The 23,314-nt window shown below is 37.0% G+C and overlaps 1 protein-coding gene across 2 annotated transcripts in view; it reads left to right on the top strand.

Moving 5' to 3' along the window:
- CERS6 (ceramide synthase 6) overlaps positions 1-23,314 on the top strand; it is a 326,067-nt gene that overhangs the window by 85,380 nt on the left and 217,373 nt on the right. For both annotated transcript variants that reach the window (XM_003824310.6, XM_003824309.6), the window contains exon 2: positions 11,230-11,335. In XM_003824310.6, coding sequence (XP_003824358.1) covers positions 11,230-11,335 — 106 coding nt within the window. The remainder of the gene's footprint in view (positions 1-11,229; positions 11,336-23,314) is intronic.

Genomic DNA, 23,314 nt, shown 5'->3' on the forward strand with positions numbered 1-23,314 from the left:
AATGTTCAAATGTTAATAATGGTTATCTTTGATAGCATTCCTTGCGATTTTTAATATTATTACAAGTGCTTTTTGTTACTTCTACACTTGATGTAATATACACTGCTTTTAAAATTCACAAAAATTACAAAAATGAAGATAGTAGAATTTTGATGGGCAATAAACATTTCTTGAGTTCTTGGAGAACATGGACTATTGTGTTATTTGTAAATGCCTTTGCTTTGTCCATAGTTCTCTTTCACCACAAGATTAATTATACCTTTATAAGCTGTGCCACCTTTTTTCCACATGGGCTTTATTATTACTCAACAACAAAGGAAACACAAAATAAATATAAATACATGTAGTATGATGCAATTTTGTTTAATAAAAACATGGTAAGCAAAGTATAAAGAAAGAACAAAGTGTAAAGCAAAGTATAAAGAGTAGGGCTGATACATAATAGATGCTCACTGAGTCATTTTGTAGTGACTCATTAAGCTATTTACCATTTTCCCTCTGCAGATAATTGTGCGTGAAAATCTTTACATCTGTGGCCTTTCTTCTTTGTCTGACTGATTGTGTTAGATAAATACCTGAAAGTGGGATTTCTGAGCAGAGTGTATGACCATATCACAAATATTTTAACAATGCCTCTTTAATTTACTTTTCTTATTTTAGGGAGAGTGGCTAATTTCCTCCAGTACAGCAAGTGTTGTTTTTCAGATTTTATTCTACCACATACTTTATTTTATAGTTTTTATAAAATAGCCTGCTTTAAAAAAATCAATGTATTATAGATTTTCATGTTTTGCATATTTTATGTAAATATCCTTTTCAGTAGCTATATAATATTTCAGGGGTTTCTTTGTACTCAGACATTAAACATTGGAGTCACCTTAGGGTTTATTTCTTGAATCTCCTCCCGTATTTATTTATACTCACTTCCCAGGTGATTTCCTTGTTCTTATGGCTTTATATGTCATCTATATGTTGATGAAAATAAATTTCTATCCCTTGCCCAAGCCTAAACTTCATACTAGCATATCCAACTGCCTACTGGACATCTCCATTTATAAGCCTAGTAGCCTAATAAGCATAACCTTCAGGCCTCACACTGAAGTCATGAACTTCAGCCCAACCCCCATGCCAGGGCAAAACCTTGTTGTTAACCTCTTATTCCTCTTTTGCCTCATCCCATCCATGTTCAATCTGTCAGTGGATCCTGTGAGTCCAGTCTTGAGGATAGTTCCAGGATCTGATCACTTCTCACTGCCTCTTTTGCTGCCACCACCTCTGGCCTGGATAATTGCAGCAGCCTCCCAGTTAGCCTTGCTGTGTCCATCCTTGTTTTCCCCTTCTGTCTGCTCTCAACAGAGGAGCTAGTGATTCTCTTAGGACAGAATAAATCATTTAGGTTTTCTTCACATGGTCCTGAAGAAGCTTCCTACCTCACTCAGTGTAAAAACCAAAAAAAAAAAAAAAGTCCCTAAAATGGCCTAGAAGGCACTGTGTGTGGCGGCCTGCTGCTCTCTGACCCCACTTCATTCCTCCTGTACTGGCTAACTCTATACTAGCCTCTCTAGCCTTCTGGATATGCCTTCAGCATCTCAATCAGACTCCTTCTCAGAGCCTTCATTCTTGGCCGCTGTTCCTTCCAGAATGTCCTTCCCCCACTTATCTTTCTAGTTTCTTTCCTTACTTCCTTCAGGATTCTGTGTACTTTCTCATTGGGGTCTTCCCTGGCCAATCTGTTTTAAATGACAGCCCTACCTAGGTAGCCCTGTCCTTCTTAGCAGGCTTTATTTTTCTCTCTAGCACTTCTCACCATCTGGCATAGCATACACTGCTTGGTTTATTTTTAATCTCCCTCTGCTAGAATGTAAGCTCCATAAAAATGGGATTTTGTTCACTGCAGCATCCCCAACACCTAGAGCAGGGCTGATACATAATAGATGCTCACTGAGTCATTTTGTAGTGACTCATTAAGCTATTTGCCATTTTCCCTCTGCAGATAATTGTGCGTGAAAATCTTTACATCTGTGGCCTTTCTTCTTTGTCTGACAGATTGTCTTAGATAAATACCTAAAAGTGGGATTACTGAGCAGAGTGTATGACCGTATCACAAGTATTTTAACAATACCTCTTTAATTTACTTTTCTTATTTTAGGGAGGGTGGAAAATATTGTTTTTATTAATAGATTATGTTATGATTGATCGGATCTAAATTTTGTCTAAGCTATTTAACTACCTTTAAGACCTTGGGCACCCTCATTAACTTCTTTGAGCTTTAGTTTATATTTCTGTTAAATGAAATAAATATTTAATTGAAAGGGTTATTGTTGATCTAAAAAAGAATTAAACATTGCAAAGCTTTTGGCATATAGTATCTGTCAATAAATAGCAGTCCCCTTTCTCCATCCTGGCCTTCATTCCACTAAATATTTGTTTTCTTGAAACAGTTTTGTCTTAGGTAGGATTTAACAATATACAGTCATGCACATATGCCTGCTCACTCAGGCACATGTACATGTGTATGTCTAAACATGCACCTGCATATTAGCTTTCAAAAGCAGTCTATATTGTTCTGGTCAGTTTTAAATTGATAATACTTACTCTGATGCTAGCCACGGCACACCATTCCTGACGAATATTGGTAACCAAGGACGTGTTAGTAGTTCAGCAATGCGTTGACTCAGTTACCTCTCCCCACTTCTCCTTTATTGAATTTTTACTTATGCATAGGTTTTTTTCTGGCACAGTTTGGTGTGGGAATATGTTATTTCTCATAATTGGATTTAACTGTTTCATCTGTTATTAATTGATTGTGATTAATTTCAAAGACCTTGCAAGCACTTTTGTATTTACCAATATATTTGTCATTTCTGATGCTCTATTCATTTGTAAAGATCTAAGTTTCCATCTGGTTGTGTTGCCTTTCAACCTAAAGAAGAACTTCCTTTAGCATATTTGAAATGGGAATCTGGAGGCCACAAATACCCTTAGTTTCCTTTTCACTTTCATTCTTTGAAGGATATTTTGCTGAACATAGAATTTTTGGCTGACAGTTTTTTTTTTTCCGCTTCCAGTATAGTCATGAGCTGCATAACATTTCAGTTAATTATGGGGGGTGGAGGGTTGGAGGGGACTCCACATATACAATAGTGGTCCTATAAGATTATGATTACTGTACCTTTTCTATGTTTATTTATTTGTGAAGGAAATAGGTTTAATTGACTCACAGTTCTGCATTGCTGGGGAGGCCTCAGGAAACTTACAATCATGACTGAAGGCAAAGAAGAAGCAGGCATCTTCTTCACAGGACAGCAGGACAGATGGAGTCCTTTTCTATGTTTAGATACACAAGTACCATTCTGTTTTAATTGCCTATTCACTACAATAATGGTAATGTCCTGTACAGGTTTGTAGCCTTGGAGCAATAGGCAATACCATATATCTTAGGCGTGTAGTAGGCCATACCATCTAGGTTTCTGTAAGGACACTGTGATACTCATACAAAGACAAAACCACCTAATCCTGTGATTCTCAGAATGTATCCCTATTGTTAAGTGATGCATAACTGTACTTTAAAGATGTTATTGCACTGTCGTTGAGCCTTCATAATTTCTGATGAGAAGAGCATTGTATTTCAAATTATTTTTCCCTGTATATAGTGAGCCATTTTGTCTGGTGAATTACAATATTTTCTTTTTATCTTTGGTTTTCATCTGTTTGACTGTATTTTGTGTAGGTTTTCTTCTTTTACAGTTTACTTCTCTGTAGGGTTCTTGAGCTCCTTGAATCTGTATGTCTTAGCCTGTTTTGTGTTGCTCCAAAGGAATATCTGATGGGGCTGGGCAGTTTATAAAGAACATGTTTATTTAGCGCATGATTCTGATGACTGAAAAGTTCAAGATTAGGCATCTGTATCTGGTGAGGGCCTCAGGCTGCTTCCACTCATGATGGAAGGTGAAGGGGAGCCGGCATGTGCAGAGATCACATGGCAAGAGAGGCAGGGAGAGGTGCCAGGTTCTTTTAATAAACCAGCTCTTGTGGAAACTCATAGAGCTAGAGCTCACCCACCCCTGAGGGACAGCGTCAATCCATTTATGAAGGATCTGCCCCCATGACCCGAACACCTTCCAGAAGGCCCCACCTTTCACATTGGGGATCAAATTTCAACATGAGGTTTGGTGGGCACAGAACGCCCAAACTATAACAGTATGTTTATGTCTTTTACCAGATTTTAGAAGTTACAGACTATTATTTCTTCTAATATTGTTCCCCCTAGTTTGTCTCCTTTTTCCCTGTGACTCTAATTACCCACATGTTAGATTTTGAACAATTGTTCTACAAGTCTTCAAAGTCTGTTTATTTCTCCATTTTTTCTTTCTTTTTTTTTTTTTCAGATTGCATGGTTCAGGTTCACTGAATTTTTCCTTTGCCTGTCTTTTCTCCTTAGAGTGGATCATATTTTACTTGTTCTTCATCAACCTATTAGATTATGTATCCTGGGCATGGTGAGAGTTATTTTGTGGAGATGGTGGATTTTTTTACATTGCTTTCAAAAATGTTGATGTTTTGTTAATAGGCAGTTTACTTAGACTCAAATTGTAGCCTGTCATGCTTGCAGTGGACAGTGGCTTTAGTCTCAAATAAATTCTTTAAACCTTAGCTCCTATCTGCATTCAGTTTACCTTGTACATTCATGGTTCAGAAGTCAGCTAGAATCATGCTTAGTTTATATACAGAATTAGGGTTTGCTTCTTTGGCATTGTCTCTTCTATAGTTCTCTAGTCATTCTCTGATTTCCCCAGGCTTTTTTCCCTGGTTCCTGCAGCTAGAAAGAGGATGTGTTTTTCTATCAAAATTTTGCTTGCTGCTGTGTCTGTGTCTGATCTCAGGGTAGAGCTGCAGAATAAATATATAAATGAACAGAGAGGTCACTCTTTACTGGTTGCTTGCTCCAACTTGGACACTTCCCCAAAGTCAGTTTCCTTTTTTTCAGTCTCCAGAGCCCTCAGGTAGTGTTTGTTTGTTTTTGTTTGGGTGGAGAGAGTGTGGTGTTCATATGTTGTGAAATCCATTAACTCATTCCTACACGACAAAAAGAGAATGTCCCTTTCAATTATTTTTAATTGAAATCCTTATTGAGACAGTTGTGGATTCAAATACAGTTCTAAGAAATAATACAATGAGATCTCATGTACTCTTTACCCAGTTACCTATAATGGTAACATTTTATAAATTTCTAGTATGGTATCAGAACCAGGCTTTTGACATTGATACAATCTTCTGATCTTAATCAGATTTCCCCAGTTTTGTTAATACTTGTACTCATTTATATATGTGTGAGATTTAATTCTATACAATTTTATCACATGTGTAGGTTTGTGTAGCCACCATCACAATATCCCAACTATTTTTGGAAAGCATAGGAAGTGCTACAGTTTGAAAGGACTAAAAGTCTCTGGCCATGCTACCCACTTGAGATGATTAAATATTTTAAAGTAGTTAGAACAATGACGTATGTTTATTTTTTTAAATAACCACCTTTCCAGATTGTAAACTTCATTGAGTACAAGGTTCATTTCATGGTTTTCTTTTTTTTGGGGGGTGTTATTTTTTTTGGAGATGGAGTTGTGCTGTTGCCAAGGCTGGAGTGCAGTGGCACAATATTGGCCCACTGCAGCCTCTGCCTCCCGGGTTCAAGCGATTCTCCTGCCTCAGCTTCCAGAGTAGCTGGGATTACAGGCGTGCACCACCACACCTGGCTAATTTTGGTATTTTTAGTAGAGATGGGGTTTCACCATGTTGGCCAGGCTGGTCTTGAACTCCTGGCCTCATGTGATCTGCCTGCCTTAGCCTCCCAACACGCTGGGATTACAGGCGTGAGCCACTGTATCTGGCCCATTTTGCGTTTTGACTATATCTCTCACCACACTACTGCCCAGTGCTTTCTTCAGTACTTTGTGCAGAGATGTTTACCTCATGTTTAAAATACAAATACGTGTTGCCAAATAGAATTGAAAAGTGGCAGTATCTTAGGTTTTTTCTCTGCTTTTTAACTGAGACTAGTATTTTTCAAAGTTTACATCCTTATTATGTTTACTTTCAAATATAGTACATGAAAGTACTTTATAGATGTTTGATCTTTTGAAGGTGGTGTTGCCGCCTTTGATTAAAAAACTAATTAGGTGAGCATTTCCTTATAGAGGTAACCATCAAAGCTTGAAAGCACATATTTCCTTTCAACTATTACATTTGTCGATGTGTTACCCCCATCCCCCATCAATCTGCTTCTATCTCTGACTCTATCTCTTTCTCTCAAAATGTTATGAAAGACAGCCTTTGTGAACTTATTTATGTTAGAACTGGCATTAAAAAAAAATCCAGTTTTTTACATGGTCTAATGGACCATGATAGTCAGTGATAAAATTATAGTAGTTGTGTCATGGATCTTATTTTGTATCTAAATATGCTCTCTGAAAAAAATGTGATTCACACCTTTTTTTGGAGAATAAACACAAAATTTATATTTTCATATAATCAGTAATACCTATTTGATAAGAATTTTCATATAATCAGTAATACCTATTTGATAAGAATTACATGCTCTTGTTTTTTCTTCTTTCATTTGGGGTTCACTTTTTCTGCCTATCTTATGCAATTTTAAAAAAAATCTTGAAAATTAAGTGTTTGGCTCCCAGTATGGGTTATGTTGAAAAAGAGCATACCTAGTGAGGGGTTGGTAGAGCCTACGCAAGTGCTCTTTCAGGCAACTTTGACATTCTAGGGACAATAAGTGTTAAAGAAGTGGCTTATTGAGTTGGAGTGGTCAATCTCCTACCTTCTGGGTCCCAAATGACCCTGAGTAGATGTGGATATTCAAGGAAATTAAAATGCAAAGCCCCTTTGGAAAAGATAGTAAGGGTACCTACCATTGTATTTTACTTGATTGTTTTATTCATTCATTCAACCATCAAATACTCACTGAGTACTCACAGTGTGCCAGACATATAAATGAAAAGATGCTATGACATCGTTCAAAGAAAGATGATTTATGCACCTACCTACCATGGGTCATTTAAACTTTAACGGACTTCAACATTTAAATTGAGTTAAATTCTATTAAGTTTGTCTGTTATTCTTCTCTCTCTCTCTCTCTCACTGTCTGTCTCTGCATCCTCAGATTTTGGGGCTTAGCCTGTCCAATGAATCAGAGTGGGGAGCTGATTATAACAATGACCCTTCTGGGAAAGAAATATACTGTCTTCTGCTTCCATTTCCCTGGAAGTAGAGGCCACTGACATCTCTGGTCCTCTCTGCAAAGTGGGGATAATGGTAATCCCTCTTCATCTGGTTGAGGGAGGATTAAATGAGATTGTGCACAGGGCTCTGGAGATGTGGACTTCATTAAGGCCTGGTCCTGCTCTCTTGGGGGCCCCACACACCGGAGAGGGATGCACCTGTTACACCAACTCTTCTGTGGGAAGTGTGGCCACAGCATTCTGGGGGGCCATTGGGTTGGATAGGGGAGCTGGAAAGGTTTGGGCCCTTAGAGAAGGCCAGGTGTGGATGAGCTTAGACCCCGATCACACTGCTGGTGTGGACTCACTGTGGACCGGCACCAGGCCTGGGGTTTGAGGATGAGAGTCACCACAATTTTATGTCCACATGGGACCCTCTGCTTTTCCTTTTAACTGTGGCAAAATACCAGACGGGGGACACTTTTGTCAGTGCACGTGGTGCTGGGAACAGTTGGATGGAGGGTAAACTGGGGCAAGTGGTTACTCGACCAGATGTCCCTGGTTTTTTTCAGTGCCTATCCTGACATCTGGTCTCTTTTTTCTGCTTCTGCTTGGTATAATACTTTCACAACTTGAATACACATGGCTTGTTTCAGTGTAGCTGAGGCTGGTGAACCACTGGGCCCAGGAAAGTCATGGTTTGTAAATGCTATGATATGAAACCTTACCCATGGCTCCTGTCAAACATTTTAGGCCAAGAGACTCTATGATATGATTTTTAAATACATACATGTATTTGTAGAAACACATACATGTATTTGTAGAAACACATACATGTATTTGTAGAAACACATACATGTATTTGTAGAAACACATACATGTATTTGTAGAAACACATACATGTATTTGTAGAAACACATACATGTATTTGTAGAAACACATACATGTATTTGTAGAAACACATACATGTATTTGTAGAAACACATACATGTATTTGTAGAAACACATACATGTATTTGTAGAAACACATACATGTATTTGTAGAAACACATACATGTATTTGTAGAAACACATACATGTATTTGTAGAAACACATACATGTATTTGTAGAAACACATACATGTATTTGTAGAAACACATACATGTATTTGTAGAAACACATACATGTATTTGTAGAAACACATACATGTATTTGTAGAAACACATACATGTATTTGTAGAAACACATACATGTATTTGTAGAAACACATACATGTATTTGTAGAAACACATACATGTATTTGTAGAAACACATACATGTATTTGTAGAAACACATACATGTATTTGTAGAAACACATACATGTATTTGTAGAAACACATACATGTATTTGTAGAAACACATACATGTATTTGTAGAAACACATACATGTATTTGTAGAAACACATACATGTATTTGTAGAAACACATACATGTATTTGTAGAAACACATACATGTATTTGTAGAAACACATACATGTATTTGTAGAAACACATACATGTATTTGTAGAAACACATACATGTATTTGTAGAAACACATACATGTATTTGTAGAAACACATACATGTACATATATAATTATAATAATTTTTTCACATATGAGGAGATTAAGGCAGAGAGAGATTAATTCCTGTAGCTAAGTCTCCATAGCCAGATAGCAGCAGAAATAATTCCCACCCTATCCTTTGGACATTGCTGTAAAAATATGTTAACAAAGCATCATATTTATTTGATAATTTTGATTATTGAAATTTGATAAGTTGTCAAGTGGTATGCTGTTGCATTCATTCTTGGAATTTAAAGAAAATAGAGTTTTAAAAGTGGTTTGAAGCTTAAAAAGAGAAGGAGAGATGTATACATTATGTTGTATAACAAATACTAAAAATTTTTTTTGATTTTTTTTTTTTTTTGGCTGATAACAGAGGTGAGGAAGTTGAAGAGACAGTGTTGAGTAAATTTCTTGACTCCCCTACTGCCTGCCCATGCATTGTGACAGGGCACACAGAGAATGTCTGCTAACTTGTCTGCAGCACTCAACACTGTGATAGCAACAACAAAACATATTTACTGAAGACAACCAGTTGATTAAATGTCTTGACCCCCTCCTGTGTATGCACAGGCATTGTCACAGGGCATACAAAGAGGAAATGATCAGCTTCTGCATTGAGACTCAGTGCTATTTAGATGAAGAAAGAAGACTGTACTGGAACAGCAGGCTGTTACAAGGATGATGATGACAAAGTCGGAAGGGAATGTGAACACAATGTGTCAGAGGTGTGGGAAGGGGAGGATGAGGGAGGGCGGGGAGGAGTCCAACTGGAAAGACTAGAAGGAAACCATTGGAACAGTTGTGTCCTTCACACCAAATACATTTTGTGGTCTTACTGTTTGCTTTTGCTGGACCGTATGTCTTTTCACCCCGCTCTGTTGTACCTTATGATGAGGGGCAAATAACCACAAAGCAGGAAACCTTGTCAAGGAAACAAGTTCTAGACTCTGTCTTGTGGTCATTGCCCACTAAATTCCTTCTTTCATCACTATAGCCATAGCCCCATGATTATCATTTATAGAGAAGGGCCAGAGTCGTTAGGAAAAGGTTATACTTACTGCCAAGAAGGTAGGGATGTAGGTAATGCAGCTCAGAAAATTTTACATTAAACAGAATTGAGAATGTAGAAATTTGGGGAAAACTCCAGTTTCTAGAGGATTTATGTATCGGGAAGGGGTGATTCTTCTTTCTTCCCAACTTAGACCCAGAAAGCCCAGTGTACCAGGTATTACGGTGCATTTTCTCTGTCTTATCTTTCCTGGTTTAGGCTTGCACGTGTACAATGTTCCATTTTCCTGTTTAAATAAATTTCTTCACTTTTACTTGAAATAGGACCCAGTAGGATATTATGTGGTACTTTACATGTAAGTTTCATTGGTCCTACTTTAAAAACAAAAACCTGTGTCTACTGTTCTTTAATCTCATCAACTGTTATTAAGGAAGCTTCATCTAAGATTTAATTATGGTCTGTTTTGCATATTTATCAATTGTTGCCTTTGACCAACAGTGAATTAATTTGGGTAATACTTTCACATGATATGAAATTATTCTGTATTAGTAGAAAATATTAAATGTTACTACTGAAAATGAATATTTACAGAGTTTTATTTCTTGAGCATTTAGTCTAAAACAACTTTTAATTTTTTTTTTTTACACAGTTTTATTAGCAATGTCCCCACACCTTTGGGGCCCCATGCACTTCACCTGCTCCCCTTCAGCACCTCATTCACACAGCAAATGCGACCAGAAAGAAGGCTCAGTCCTCCCATTCCTCTTGACGTAGGCATTGGCTTAGGATAAAAACAGTTTTGTGGATGTTCATAAATACTTGCGACTTTTCATCTTGTCTGGGACATCATGCCCTTTGACATCCTTCATTACTCTTTATGAGAAACAAGCAAATAACCACAAAGCAGAGAATTTTAAGAAGCCATAAGGGATTGGGGCTGAATTTAGCACACTTTGATTATGGAGACAAAAATTGCCAAGTTTATGACTACGGGTGGTCAAAGCGCTCTCTCTGCATGCATAATTAGATGCTTAGTAAATGTTTTCTCACAGTAAAAATATGACTATTGCTCTGTGTAAGAAGAGTATAAGTTATATCATTTTGAAATCATTGTTTTATTTCTATCTTATACACTTACATTTTCATCTCATGGTCTTTCTAGCTTTGTCTCATTAGAACTTGAGGATTGGAGGGTTTAAATGTTTTAAAAGGATTTCTTTTTTAATGTTACTCCTGGGGGCTAACAGAGAGAAAAACGGTTAAGTCTGCCTTACAGTTACTGACAGGAGTGTTGACAATGTACACCCATGAAATCCTACCAACACTTTATTGGGATAATTGAGTAATGTGTAACTGGTGGCATTAAGAATCACATAGAAAGAATAAATTCTGACCTTCTACTTTTTTCTTTTTGTAATTTTTAGATTTGTAGCCAAACCGTGCGCCATAGCCCTCAACATTCAGGCCAATGGACCACAAATTGCTCCGCCCAATGCCATTCTGGAAAAGGTCTTCACTGCAATTACAAAGGTATGATTGTCCTTTCCTGGGGTATAGATTGTCCCCGGTCACCATTCTCAGCCTGCTGTCATTCAATTTGTCCCCTTCTGGGTTTGGAGAATCAACTTTTGCCTAGCCTTATGCTGGAGAACATGTTGTCAGAAGGAATGCAAGCGTAGTAGAAGCGGAATGAAGATGGGCTTGTCTTAGACCTGGTAGTTTACGCTCAAGTTGATTTTTAGTAGCTCACCTGAGAATAGTCTTGACTAAATAATGATTAGTCTAATTCTGTGCCTCTTTTAATCACATGTGAAGCAAGATGTGACTAGAAGCAAGATGAGGGCTGGGAGGGACTTTGTGGAGGTGACTGGGTAGAGCTGAAGAATGTGATTTATGTGTGTGCAAAAAAAGGGACCTCTTGGCTTGTAGCATTGTCCATAGATTCTAGGAGCTGTGATAAGTAGACAAATGTAAACAAAAACAACAAGAAGGAATAACTGCAGGATAAAAGATTGTACCATGAAGTTATGAAGAAGGAGGGTCAGGAGGAGAGTCTTAAGTGAAGAGATAGGTTCACTGTGGAGAATAAAAGGGAGGAGATACTCAATCTGGTGGGAGCTGAAGCCCAAACTAGGAGTGGGAGGAAGGGAGCGGGAGAGAAGCGGGGAGAAGAGACCACGTCTCCTGCCTCTGCCCTCATCCCAAGTTCAGATCTCCTTCAGAACAAAGAGGGAGGAGAAAGCTGGAAGTCAGAAACCCTCAGTTGAAGGCCATAGGAAAATAGAGCAAATTACCGAGTTTTTATATATCTTACCTTATTCTTGTTTGGACAAGAAAGAAGAAAAGATCAGGAGAAATACAACATTCTATGAGAAGTATTGTGTGTTCATATATTAAGTGGCTCATTTTCTCCCTTTCATTTTTCTGGGAGAATTACCCAGGCTTCCAAGATGTGATTTGACAGAATTAAGCAAATTCTATTTCTTTTCTTGGTATTTGTGTTTCTAGCCATTTGTACTAGCTATCTCGTCTTACAACTATTAATTCAGATATCCAAACACTTTTGTCTATTTTATGGTCTTCATTTCTTCCAAAATTCTCTAGAGTTTTTCCCTCTGTCCTTTTAAAAATGTTTTTCCCTCAAAAAATTAAGAAAGTACCAGGTGTTTTTCATATCTCTGCTAGGAAGAAGAGAAGAATGAATGGAATTTTAGGAAAAGCTCTTTTGATGGTTTTTATGGGGTAATTTCAGATTGCCAGGTTCCTGTCTGAAGGGACACATATCTTACGGTATTTAAAAGAAAAAAATATAAAGAAAAAGCTTGCATTTTCATTTAGTGTATCAAATTACTTAAGTGAAACAACTTTTTCCCTCTCAAAAAAGCAGGTGTGTAGGGACTTCTCAGGTTCATTTGTAAGTGTGATTATAACATATTTGGAGTCTCTTTGTGAACTACTCTAAGTACATTAAACATACAGTATTCTAAATGAATAATAAAATGAGGTGTTTTTTTTTTAATTTTGTTTTTTGTTTTCTCCACATTTGATGCCTCTCCTTAAAAATCCTGCAGTGGATGTTTCACTTCCCTTGCCTTATGTTTTTTACAGTTACTGGAGAAATTTCCTCCATAAAGGTAATAAAAAGATTTTGCAGCCAGGTTGACTTTTCTAAAGAATACTTGCTTTGGCTGGGCATGGTGGCTCACGCCTGTAATGCCAGCACTTTGGCAGGCTGAGGCGGGCAGATCATGAGGTCAAGAGATCGAGACCACCTTGGCCAACATGGTGAGACCCCATCTCTACTAAAAATACAAAAATTAGCTGGGCGTGGTGGCGGGTGCCTGTAGTCCCAGCTACTTGGGAGGCTGAGGCAGGAGAATGGCTTGAACCCAGGAGGCGGAGGTTGCAGTGAGCAGAGATCACGCCACTGCACTCCAGCCTGGCAATGGAGCAAGACTCTGTCTCAAAACAAACAAACAAACAAAAACAAATACTTGCTTCTAGCTAATTTGAATGATCATATTCTTTTAGTTTCCAAGGTGATTCCTTTGGAGGTTTTTACATGATTAAAACAGAAGCGTCATGTAAAATATAAATGCAGCAAAAGTTGGAAGTGTTTTCCCTTGTATTCTTTGTAGTTCTCCGGTCTTAATTGTGATATGAAATGTAACCAATCAGTTGACTGGAATAGGAGGGGCAGGACTTCGGAGAGCTTGAACAAAGTGTGCGTTTGTGTGTGTGTGTGAATGATCATCCAGTATCCTGGCCTTACCACGGTTTGAGCTGCCTTTTTGTAGAAGGGCATGATTATAATCCTTCAAGTGTGAGAGACGTACCCTTAAAATCTCTGTATATGACTGGCTACATAGTTTGTGGGGCCCAGTACAGAATGAAAATGTGGGACCCCTTGTTCAAAAAGCACCAAAAAAGTGCCATTAAGCGTACAAAAACATAAAGCTTTTTCCTTCCTCCCTCAGTCTCTCTCTACTTGTCAAGGTGTTTTTTTGTTTGTTGTTTTTGGTTTTGAGACAAGGTCTCACTCTGTTGCCAAGGCTGGAGTCTAGTGGCATAACTGTAGCACACTGCAGCCTCAAACTCCTGGGCTCAAATGATCCTCTTGCTTCAGCCTCTCAAGTAGCTGGAACTACAGGTGTGGGCCACCACACCTGGCTAATGTAAAACATTTTTTTGTAGAGATAGGGCCTCACTATGTTGCCCAGGCTGGTCTTGAACTCCGGGCTTCAAGCAATCCTCCTGCCTCAGCCTCCCAAAGTGTTGGGATTATAGCTGTGAGCCACCATGCCTGGTCAAGGTGTTTTTTATTTGTCGTGTAATGTCATGTTCCCTAATGGCATGGGGAGACTCTTGGAGAAAGTGCAGACCCTCACAGGTAGCTGGGGGCCCCACCCTGTGACTTAGTGTGCACATGACCCACCAGCTGCCAGGTTTCCCTTTTCTCCAGCCACTGGCTGACACACTGTACCTTGGTCAGGGGAGCAGAGAAATACAGTCAGGCCTCTCTCCAGGCCCACTGCCCCAACCCATGGGTGATGAGTGACCTTCAAGTGCATTGCAACCTCTATGCCCAGATCCAGGGCTACACAAAAGGCTCAGCCCTACCGAGTCGCCCACCGCATGCACTGGGATAGCTGCCTCCATCCTCTCTGAAACTCGACCCCCCACTCTCTGTGTTTGCACTCGGCCCTCCACTGGGGGCTGAAGGCAGCAGCAGTCACTAGGAAGTGGGGAGACAGGGAGGCTGGTGGGTGCTACAAGCCAGGGGATGAGGAACTGGGCAACCACACACACATCTGGCAGAAGTGGTGGGACTGTGTATGAGCCAAGAATCCAAGCTCCTGGCACATGCTCCTTTGCCCCATTGGACTTCATTATAATAAGCACAAATTCCATGATAAAACTGTTAAGAATTTCAAGATGGTGACTGCAGAGTTTCCAACCCCAAATGTGGACCCTTCTGAATGGGGGTCCCTGTGTGACAGCACAGGTCACATGCCCTATCTGGTTCTCCTTTGTGAAATTATTAATAGCTGAAAAATTTGAACCCTTATATATTCTGTAGCAGTCTTTCCTTTTGAAGTAACACCTGTCTTCCTGTTGCCTGTCTCTCTCTCCTCCCCCATCCCCTGTCTAAAATTTTATAAACACTTACAGAAACTACTCCTATTGTAAATGTCAATTAGAAGTCTTGGTGTTTGAGCCAGTTACACCTGGATATTTGTGTTGGAACCTCAGCTCTGCTGCGTCCCGTCATTGTGGCCTTGGGTGAGTTTCTTAACGTCCCTAGGCTGCAGATAGCTCATATGTAAAAATCTTTGAATAACCGTCTCACAGGCGTTCATGAGGGTTAAATAATCATGAAGCTCATTTGTAAAAATCTTTGAATAACCATCTCACAGGCATTCATGAGGGTTAAATAATCATGTAAATCATTCACTAAATGATATAGCATCTTTTGTCTCATTGGTTCCCATATTTTGATTTGCATTTAAGATTACCTGAGAGTTAAAATGTAGAGTGTTACGTCATGTTTCTATAGATTCTCCTCAACTGTATTGGAATGGGACCAAAACTTCTACAATTATGGATTGTCAGACCCATTCAAATGAACAGAATGATTATTTCTCTTTAGTGAATATTTTTGAGCTCGTGTTTCTTAACTGGTTATGTTGTTTCTTAACTGGTTATATTCAGAATTATCTGGGTAAATATGCTTTTAACTTTTGGGGATTCTCCTACCATATTATTTGTACATACCTATGATACTAACTACCTCACTTTTCTAATCAAATCAGTGCTTAAGCCATGGGGGTGAGAATATATGTCAGGTATAAAGCCAGGTTTTATGATCCAGGGAAATAATAAAATTAACTTTTGGTACGTTAGAGTAAATTTTAAAGTGATAGGCAGATTTCCTACAATTTGTTTTTCCTAATTCTCCTCAATAATCTATTTCCTTTCATTTTTATTTTAAACTTTCCTTCTTCGCCTCCCAGTACTGGTTAAGATTAATGTTATTAATATTGACCTAGGTGTTTGTAATATATAAATGTTTATGTGAGTCTCCATTATTCATTTCTTTGCCTGGAAATCTTTCAAAAAAACTTACGGAGAATAATAAGGAAAGAACAATAAGAAACCCCCACCCTACATACAGAGTACACACACACACACACACACACTACACACACAAACACAGAGAAAGAAAGAAAAAATGAAAGAAAATCTCACAAATGTCTTATTTGGCAAATTAGGAGATGCATATCTCTAGATTTCAAAACATATAAAGATATAAAGGCTACCTAGATTGGGCAGAAACCAAGTATGAGGAAGTGAAAAGCATGAAGTGTGTCTGGAGGGCCGTGTTGGGGTGGGTGTCAGGAAAGCCAGCACAAAAGCACTTCTCAAGAGTTGAGGAGACAAAAGAACCACCCACCGTTTGCAACAATAGGTGCAGGAACAGGTGAGCCAGGCTGGCAAGAGTGGAGGAGAGACACATAAAGCCACGTGGAGGGTATGTTTTCAGGAGTCCATCTCCCTTCATGGCAGCCAGACTGGAAGAGCATCCTTCCTGCTCCCCATACTGGAAGTAGCAGGTCAAGAAAATTCAACTAATTCAAAGATGATTAATAAAGAAGCAACTCACACAATATCAAAGACAATAAAAAGAAAGTATAGCAACTCCTGTTAACAAAATTTTCACTAGAATAATGAGGCTAAAGAGGCAAATGAAAACTGTGATTAAATATTTTACCATAAATTTAAAAAAATGAAGCAGTAACTCTGTGAAGGAAGATCACAGAGGAAATATAAGAACTAAAGAAAGAAATGGTTGGTCAACAAGAGGAGGTGGAATGTGAGCTGGTAGAGTTCAGAGAAAAGTACCAAATCCATCACAGAAAAAAAGACAAAATTGGGAAGAAGGCAGGAAACACTAGTCACTGCAGAAAACTCAGCAAAGAATATGGAAGATAGAAAGAATAAAACCGAATTAAATGAAAGAAACCAAAAAGAGCTACAAAATGGATATATAGGCCAAGCAGATCCAGCATCTCTGTAATAGGAATCCCTTAAGGAAAAGCAAAATAAAATAATGAATTAAAACAACTTCTGAGATATAATTCAAGATTTTTTCCTAAGATAAATGGAGGTTTATTTTAATATGTTAATAAAAATATAGTGAAAATGGGCCCAGAAAGTTCAACACTAAAACTTACATTGTTAAAGTTGCTGGACTTGATAAGTAAAGAAATATTTCACTGAGCAGCTGGGCAAAAAATCAGATCTCTTTTTTTAGGGAAAATGTTATGTGATTATAGGCCTTTCTATAGTAACATTTTCAATATTCCCAAGGAAAATGTGAACTAAGAATTTTATATCTAGCCAAATTGTTTTTACTCTGTAAAGGTTATAGACATCATGTTAGACATCTTTGAACATGAAAAAATTTAGGGATATTATTCCATGAGTCTTTCTTGAGGAGACTCTATTAAATCATTAATTTTAGCTGACCAAGAGATCACTTGGAATGTTTGTAAGTTTTGAATATATTTAAACTGTAGTACTAAGAAAGAAATCTAAGGATGGTGACAGACAGAATGTTAATGTTCTAGGTTCTCACAGTGTAGAAATGATACAGCAATAACTGAGTAGAAGGGGAAGAAGGTGGGAGGCAGAATCAGTTCACTGATTGCATGATCTCTAAGAGTTGGGAGTCAAAGCATATCAGTGAAAGCTGGCAAATCATTACAAGTATACGCATATTTAATAGTACCAGAGTAAATGCTAAGAAAGATAATATTATTGACTATTGTATTATTGGGTGGTGGAGGAGAAGGAAATAAGGCTACTTTAATAAGGTGAAGGAAATAAGGCTACTTTAAATATTGCTCATTTGAATTATTAGAGATGGAAAACAAAGAGTCATATGGATAACCACCAGAACAAAAATTACTCCCAAAAGGAAAAAAAAAAAACAAAAACATGTAGTGAAATGTTTTTTAAAATCATCAAAATGGAAAGTAGAACATAATTAGAAAGAATAAACAAACTTATAATCATATTAATACACATAAATGGACTTAATTCATCTAATAAAAACTAATTCAGGCTTTGGTTATTGGTATGGGTCGAATTATTTTCCTCCCCAAAATGTATACATTGAAGTCTTGATCCCTAGTACCTCAGAATGTAACCTTATTTGGAGATAGGATCTTTACAAAGGTAAATTAGTTAAAATGGGATTATTATGGTGGGTCCTAATCCAATATGCCGGGTGTCCATATACAAACGGGACAATTGGACACAGAGATAGGCATGAGGGAAGATGCTGTGAAGAAACACAGGGAAAAGACAGCCATCTGCAAGCCAAGGAGAGAGGCCTGGTACAGATTTTTCCCTCACATCCTTCAGAAGGAGCAAACCATTCAACACCTTCATCTGGGACTTAACAGCCTCCAGAACCATGAGACTATACACTTCTGTTGTTCAGGGAACTTTGTTACAGCAGCCATAGAAAAACAATGCAGTCATGAAAAAAGTATGTGAGGAGCACCTTAAGACAAAGTAGTAATAAATGTTGAAAATAAGAGCATAGGTGAAGGTATACAGGCACATATAAATAACAAAGTAGGATTTCTAAAAGCATTAAATGAAAGGAAGAATTGGCTTTTTATTGTCAGAGGATACAATTCATGATGAAGATAAAATAGTTATGAATCATATATGTATTAAATATTAGTGTGTCTGTATATTCATAAACAGGAATTGAAGAAAAAATGGAAACACAATAGAAAGAAATTCTGATTTACCTCTGAGGTGTGATAGAGTCAGTGAGAAAATATAAAATAGAATATAGAAATTCTAAGGAGCATAATTAGGAAGATCTAAGGGGGTACATTTATAATCCTATATTCTGAATGTAGAGACTGTACTTTCTTTTCAAGTAGCTATTAAATACTTACAAAAATTGATGCTGTATGATGTTAAAAAACTATAATTTTTAAAAATTAGGCATGATTTAATACTAGAAATTAGAAAACAGAAAAATCAGAAAACAAAACCTCTTCCTCCTGAAAATGTATAAATACTGTCTTATTAACTCTTGGGTAAAACTGAAATTTCAGAATATTTAGAAAACATTGGTAATGAAAGTACTACCTTTATGTGCTATGCTGCAAAAGTGCTCATTGAAAACTCATACAGATATGAAAAAAATAGCCATTTGGTTAAACATTAGAATAAGAACAACAAAATGAATGGAGATAAGCAGAAGGAAGAAAGTAATAATGATAAGCTAAAATCAATGAGTTAGCAAAACTATAACTATAATTTTAACTTATATAAAAAAATGAATCCCCAAATCCTACATTTATTTATTTTTGTTTTACCAAAGGCAGCTAAATTGACTAAGAAAAAAAAAGCAAGCACAAATAAACATTATGATCAATAACCACAGAAACAGGAAAATTAAGAGAGTGGGGCAGATGTAATAGAAAAACTTGACTAAAAAATTTATTCTAGGAAAGTATAATTGACTCTGTGTGTGTGTGTGTTTGTGTGTGTGTGTGTGTATGTAAAGATCAAATTAAAAGAACTAAACTGCAAAAAAGTACCAGGCTCAGATGCTCTCACAAAAGATTTTGTTTTTCATTAACCCAAAGTATTTATTGAACATGTAGGTATATATTTTTTTCTTTGCCCAGGTGATTAGCATTTTAAAGGTATGAAGGCCTAAATTCATACCTATAATATCAAAAATTATATGTGCTCTCTCTCCTTGTTTATTGTGAATATTTAAGATGTACAATACAATGTTTCAGTATATTTACACATGGTGACATGGTTACTATAGTCAAGCAAATCAATATGTCATCTCATAAAAAATTCTAACATACTCTTAACAGGAGATAATTCTCTTAAACTGTATCAAAGCATAGAAAATTAAGAAACCCATCCAGCTCTCTTTTAATGTAACAATAAGACGTTAACATCAATGCCTGACAAAAATTTCAATAAAAAACAAAAGCAAGACTAGAGACCAAATTTTGTTGTTAATATTGATAAAGAAATCCTAAATAAAAAATTAGTGAACTGAACATAGTAACACATTAAAAGAATTATTTATAATTGGATATAAAAATCTATATAATTCATTTTATGAGTAGATCTAATGAGAAAAATACATCACACTCCATGGATGCTGAAACCTGACATCTTTTTGATTAAAATAAATTGTCTGAGTGGGGATAGGTGGTTTCTGCTACATGACAGATGTATTTGTATCATAGTCCCAAACCTTGCCCCTTACTTTCTACATCTATATTTTATATTATGCCAAATTTTACATTGAACTAGCAAGAGAAAGAAAATAAAGTCATAAAAATTGGAAAGTAGGTGACAAAACTATTGCTATTGTGAAGAATTATTCATACATAAAGAAGTATTTATTGAGTCTTGCTATAATCTAGGAATCAGTGAAAAAGGATACTAAAATTTTATTTTGTTTATGGAGCCTACATTTCAGTAATATGCTATTATATTATTATGTACCTGAAAAATGAAGGGAATCTTGTGAAAAACTACCACAGATATAAAATTTTAGTACAAAATTAATAACCAGAAACCAATAGCTTACATATATAAAAGCAAACAATAAGCATTAAAAGATCTAAGAGGCTGGGCATGGTGGTTCACACCTGTAATCTCAGCACTTTAGGAGGCTGAGGTGGGAAGACCGCTTGAGCCCAGGAGTTTGAGACCAGCCCAGGCAACATGGTGAAACCTTGTCTCTACAAAAAAAAAAAAAAAAAAAAAAAAAAAAAAAGGCATGTTGGTGCACACCTGTAGTTCCAGCTACCTGGAAGGCTAAGGTGGGAGGATCACCTGAGCATGGAGAGATCCTGGCTGCAGTGAGCCGTGATGACGCCACTGTACCCAGCCTGGGCAAGAGAGTTAAACCCTATCTCAAAAAATAAAATAAATAATAAAAGATTAAGAAAGTACCTTATTCTCAGTAGAAACCTAAAAGAATAATATAGCTAGGAATAAACATAGCAAGGTATGTGCAAGACCTGGATGAGGAAAGTTTTCAAGCACTCTTGAAGGACACAAAAGACAAATTAAATAAAGATGTTAATTCACCCTATGTTATGATCTTAATGAAATAGTATGATCTTCTTGAAAATACTAACAGGGTTCCTTCTGTGACCATTTGTTTATTTTGAAAATAGATAAGCTAATTCTGAAATTCATTTAGAAAAAGTATAAAGATTTCTGAGAAAACTAACTGTATAGTACTGGTAGTGGCACATTAATAAATAGACCAATGGAAGAAAAGATTTGGATTTTTGATGGAAAAGATGGATGGTATATGAGTAGCCATCTGGAAACAAATAAAGTTAGATTCATTCCTCATACTCAATACCAATATGTATTCCAAATGTACTAAAGATTTGAATATAAAAATCAAAACCCTACATTTATTAAAAGGAAACCTGGGAGAATCTTTTGAACATTGGGAATGAGGGAGGCTTTGCTAATTATGACTCCAAATGTAGAAACTATAACAGTAAAGACTGATAAATTCAAATATATTTTTATCAAATTTCTGGAAGTAAAACAAGCAAAAAACATCATAAGCAAATTCTAAAATGCAAATGACATGCTGGAAAAAAGTATGCAGCTTTTGGTACAGAGAAGGGTTTAATCACCCTAACAAATGAAGATGCCTTACAAATCAACAAGGAGAATACCAAGGAATCATGAAAAAATAGGCAGTAGATATGAATATACTCTTCATAAAAAAATGGAAATACAGTTGATTTTTGAAACACATGATAAAATGCTTCTCTCATAAAAAGGAAATTGAATCTGAGATCCTGTTTTATGTATTAGACTGGAAAAAATGGAAACGTCTGATATCATAGTCTATTGAAGAGGCTTTGGAAAATGGGCGCTCTTGCTTGTGAGTATAAATTGGTAAAATCACTAGTAAGAATAACTTTTCAATATCAAAATTATATTACAAATGCATAGACCCCTTCGATCTACAACTTTCACTTTCAGGAACTTAGACAGAAACATGTATAAAATGGCCCAGGTAAGGTTATTTATTGTAGCATTGTTTATAGAACAAGCTCAGAAGCTGCAAAATGTCCATTAATAGCAGAATGGATAAGTAAATTATGGTATATCTTTACAGCTCTACAAAAGAATAAGGGTGTTCTATATATAGTGAAAAGGAAATATTGAAATATACATTGTAAGGTAAAAAACTCAAAGCCCAGAAAAATGTCTGTAGTATGCAACTATTTTTGTGACAAGGGGCGATATAATATATATTCAAGTTTGCTTATATTTGCATAAATATTGGAAAGAAACTGATTTAGGCTGGGCGCGGTGGCTCACGCCTGTAATCCCAGCACTTTGGGAGGCCGAGGTGGGTGGATCACAAGGTCAGGAGATCGAGACCATCCTGGCTAACATGGTGAAACCTCGTCTCTACTAAAAATACAAAAAATTAGCAGGGTGTGGTGGCTGGCGCCTGTAGTCCCAGCTACTCTGGATGCTGAGGCAGGAGAATGCTGTGAACCCAGGAGGTGGAGCTTGCAGTGAGCAGAGATTGCACCACTGCACTCCAGCCTGGGCGACAGAGCAAGACTCTGTCAAAAAAAAAAAAAAGAAACTGATTTAATAATAACTATGGTTATCTGATAAGAAACTGATTTAATAATAACTGTGGTTATCTGACAAGAAGGGGAGAATAGGGATTGAAAGAGCCAGAACAAAGTTGGAAGGTGAAACTTTGGATAATTTTAAATTTTTGCACCATATGAATTTTTTCTTTATTAATAAACTAAGAAAATGAATTGAAATTAAAAATGAATTCCATTAGGATAATGGTGTAGCCAAAGTATATTGTAGGCAATGATTTTTCTCCTTCCCGTATTTTTGATTAAGAGAGACATCAAAGGTGAGTGTAGATGGTGTCATTACTACTACAAAAAAAAAAAAAACCCAAAAAACACCAAAGTTGGTAAATAACATTTATAGGCACAAGGTCAGCACATTTTGTACCCTAAAGTGATTTGCTGTGTTTTCTGGGTGTGTGTCTGTTCTAGTCAGTTCTGACTGCTGTAACAGAATACTATCAACTGGGTGGCTTAAACAACAAATATTTATTTCTCACAGTTCTGGAGGCTGGAATTCTGAGATCAGCATGCAAATGTGGCTGACCTCTTGGTGAAGGTCCTCTTCCTGGTTGGCACATGGCCATCTTCTCTTGTAACCTCACATGGAACAGATTGAGAGAGACAGAGAGCATGCAAGTATGGGCAAGCTCTCTAGTGTCTCTTCTAATAACTTCTAATCTAATCCGAGAGTTTCACCCTCATGATCTCATTACCTCTCAAAGGCTCCAGCTTCTAATACCATCACAATGGGCATGTGGGTTTCAACATACAAATTTTGGAGAGCGCAGCATTCAGTCCA

Source organism: Pan paniscus, chromosome 13, assembly GCF_029289425.2.
Source record: "Pan paniscus chromosome 13, NHGRI_mPanPan1-v2.0_pri, whole genome shotgun sequence".
Classification (NCBI taxonomy): Eukaryota; Metazoa; Chordata; class Mammalia; order Primates; family Hominidae; genus Pan; species Pan paniscus.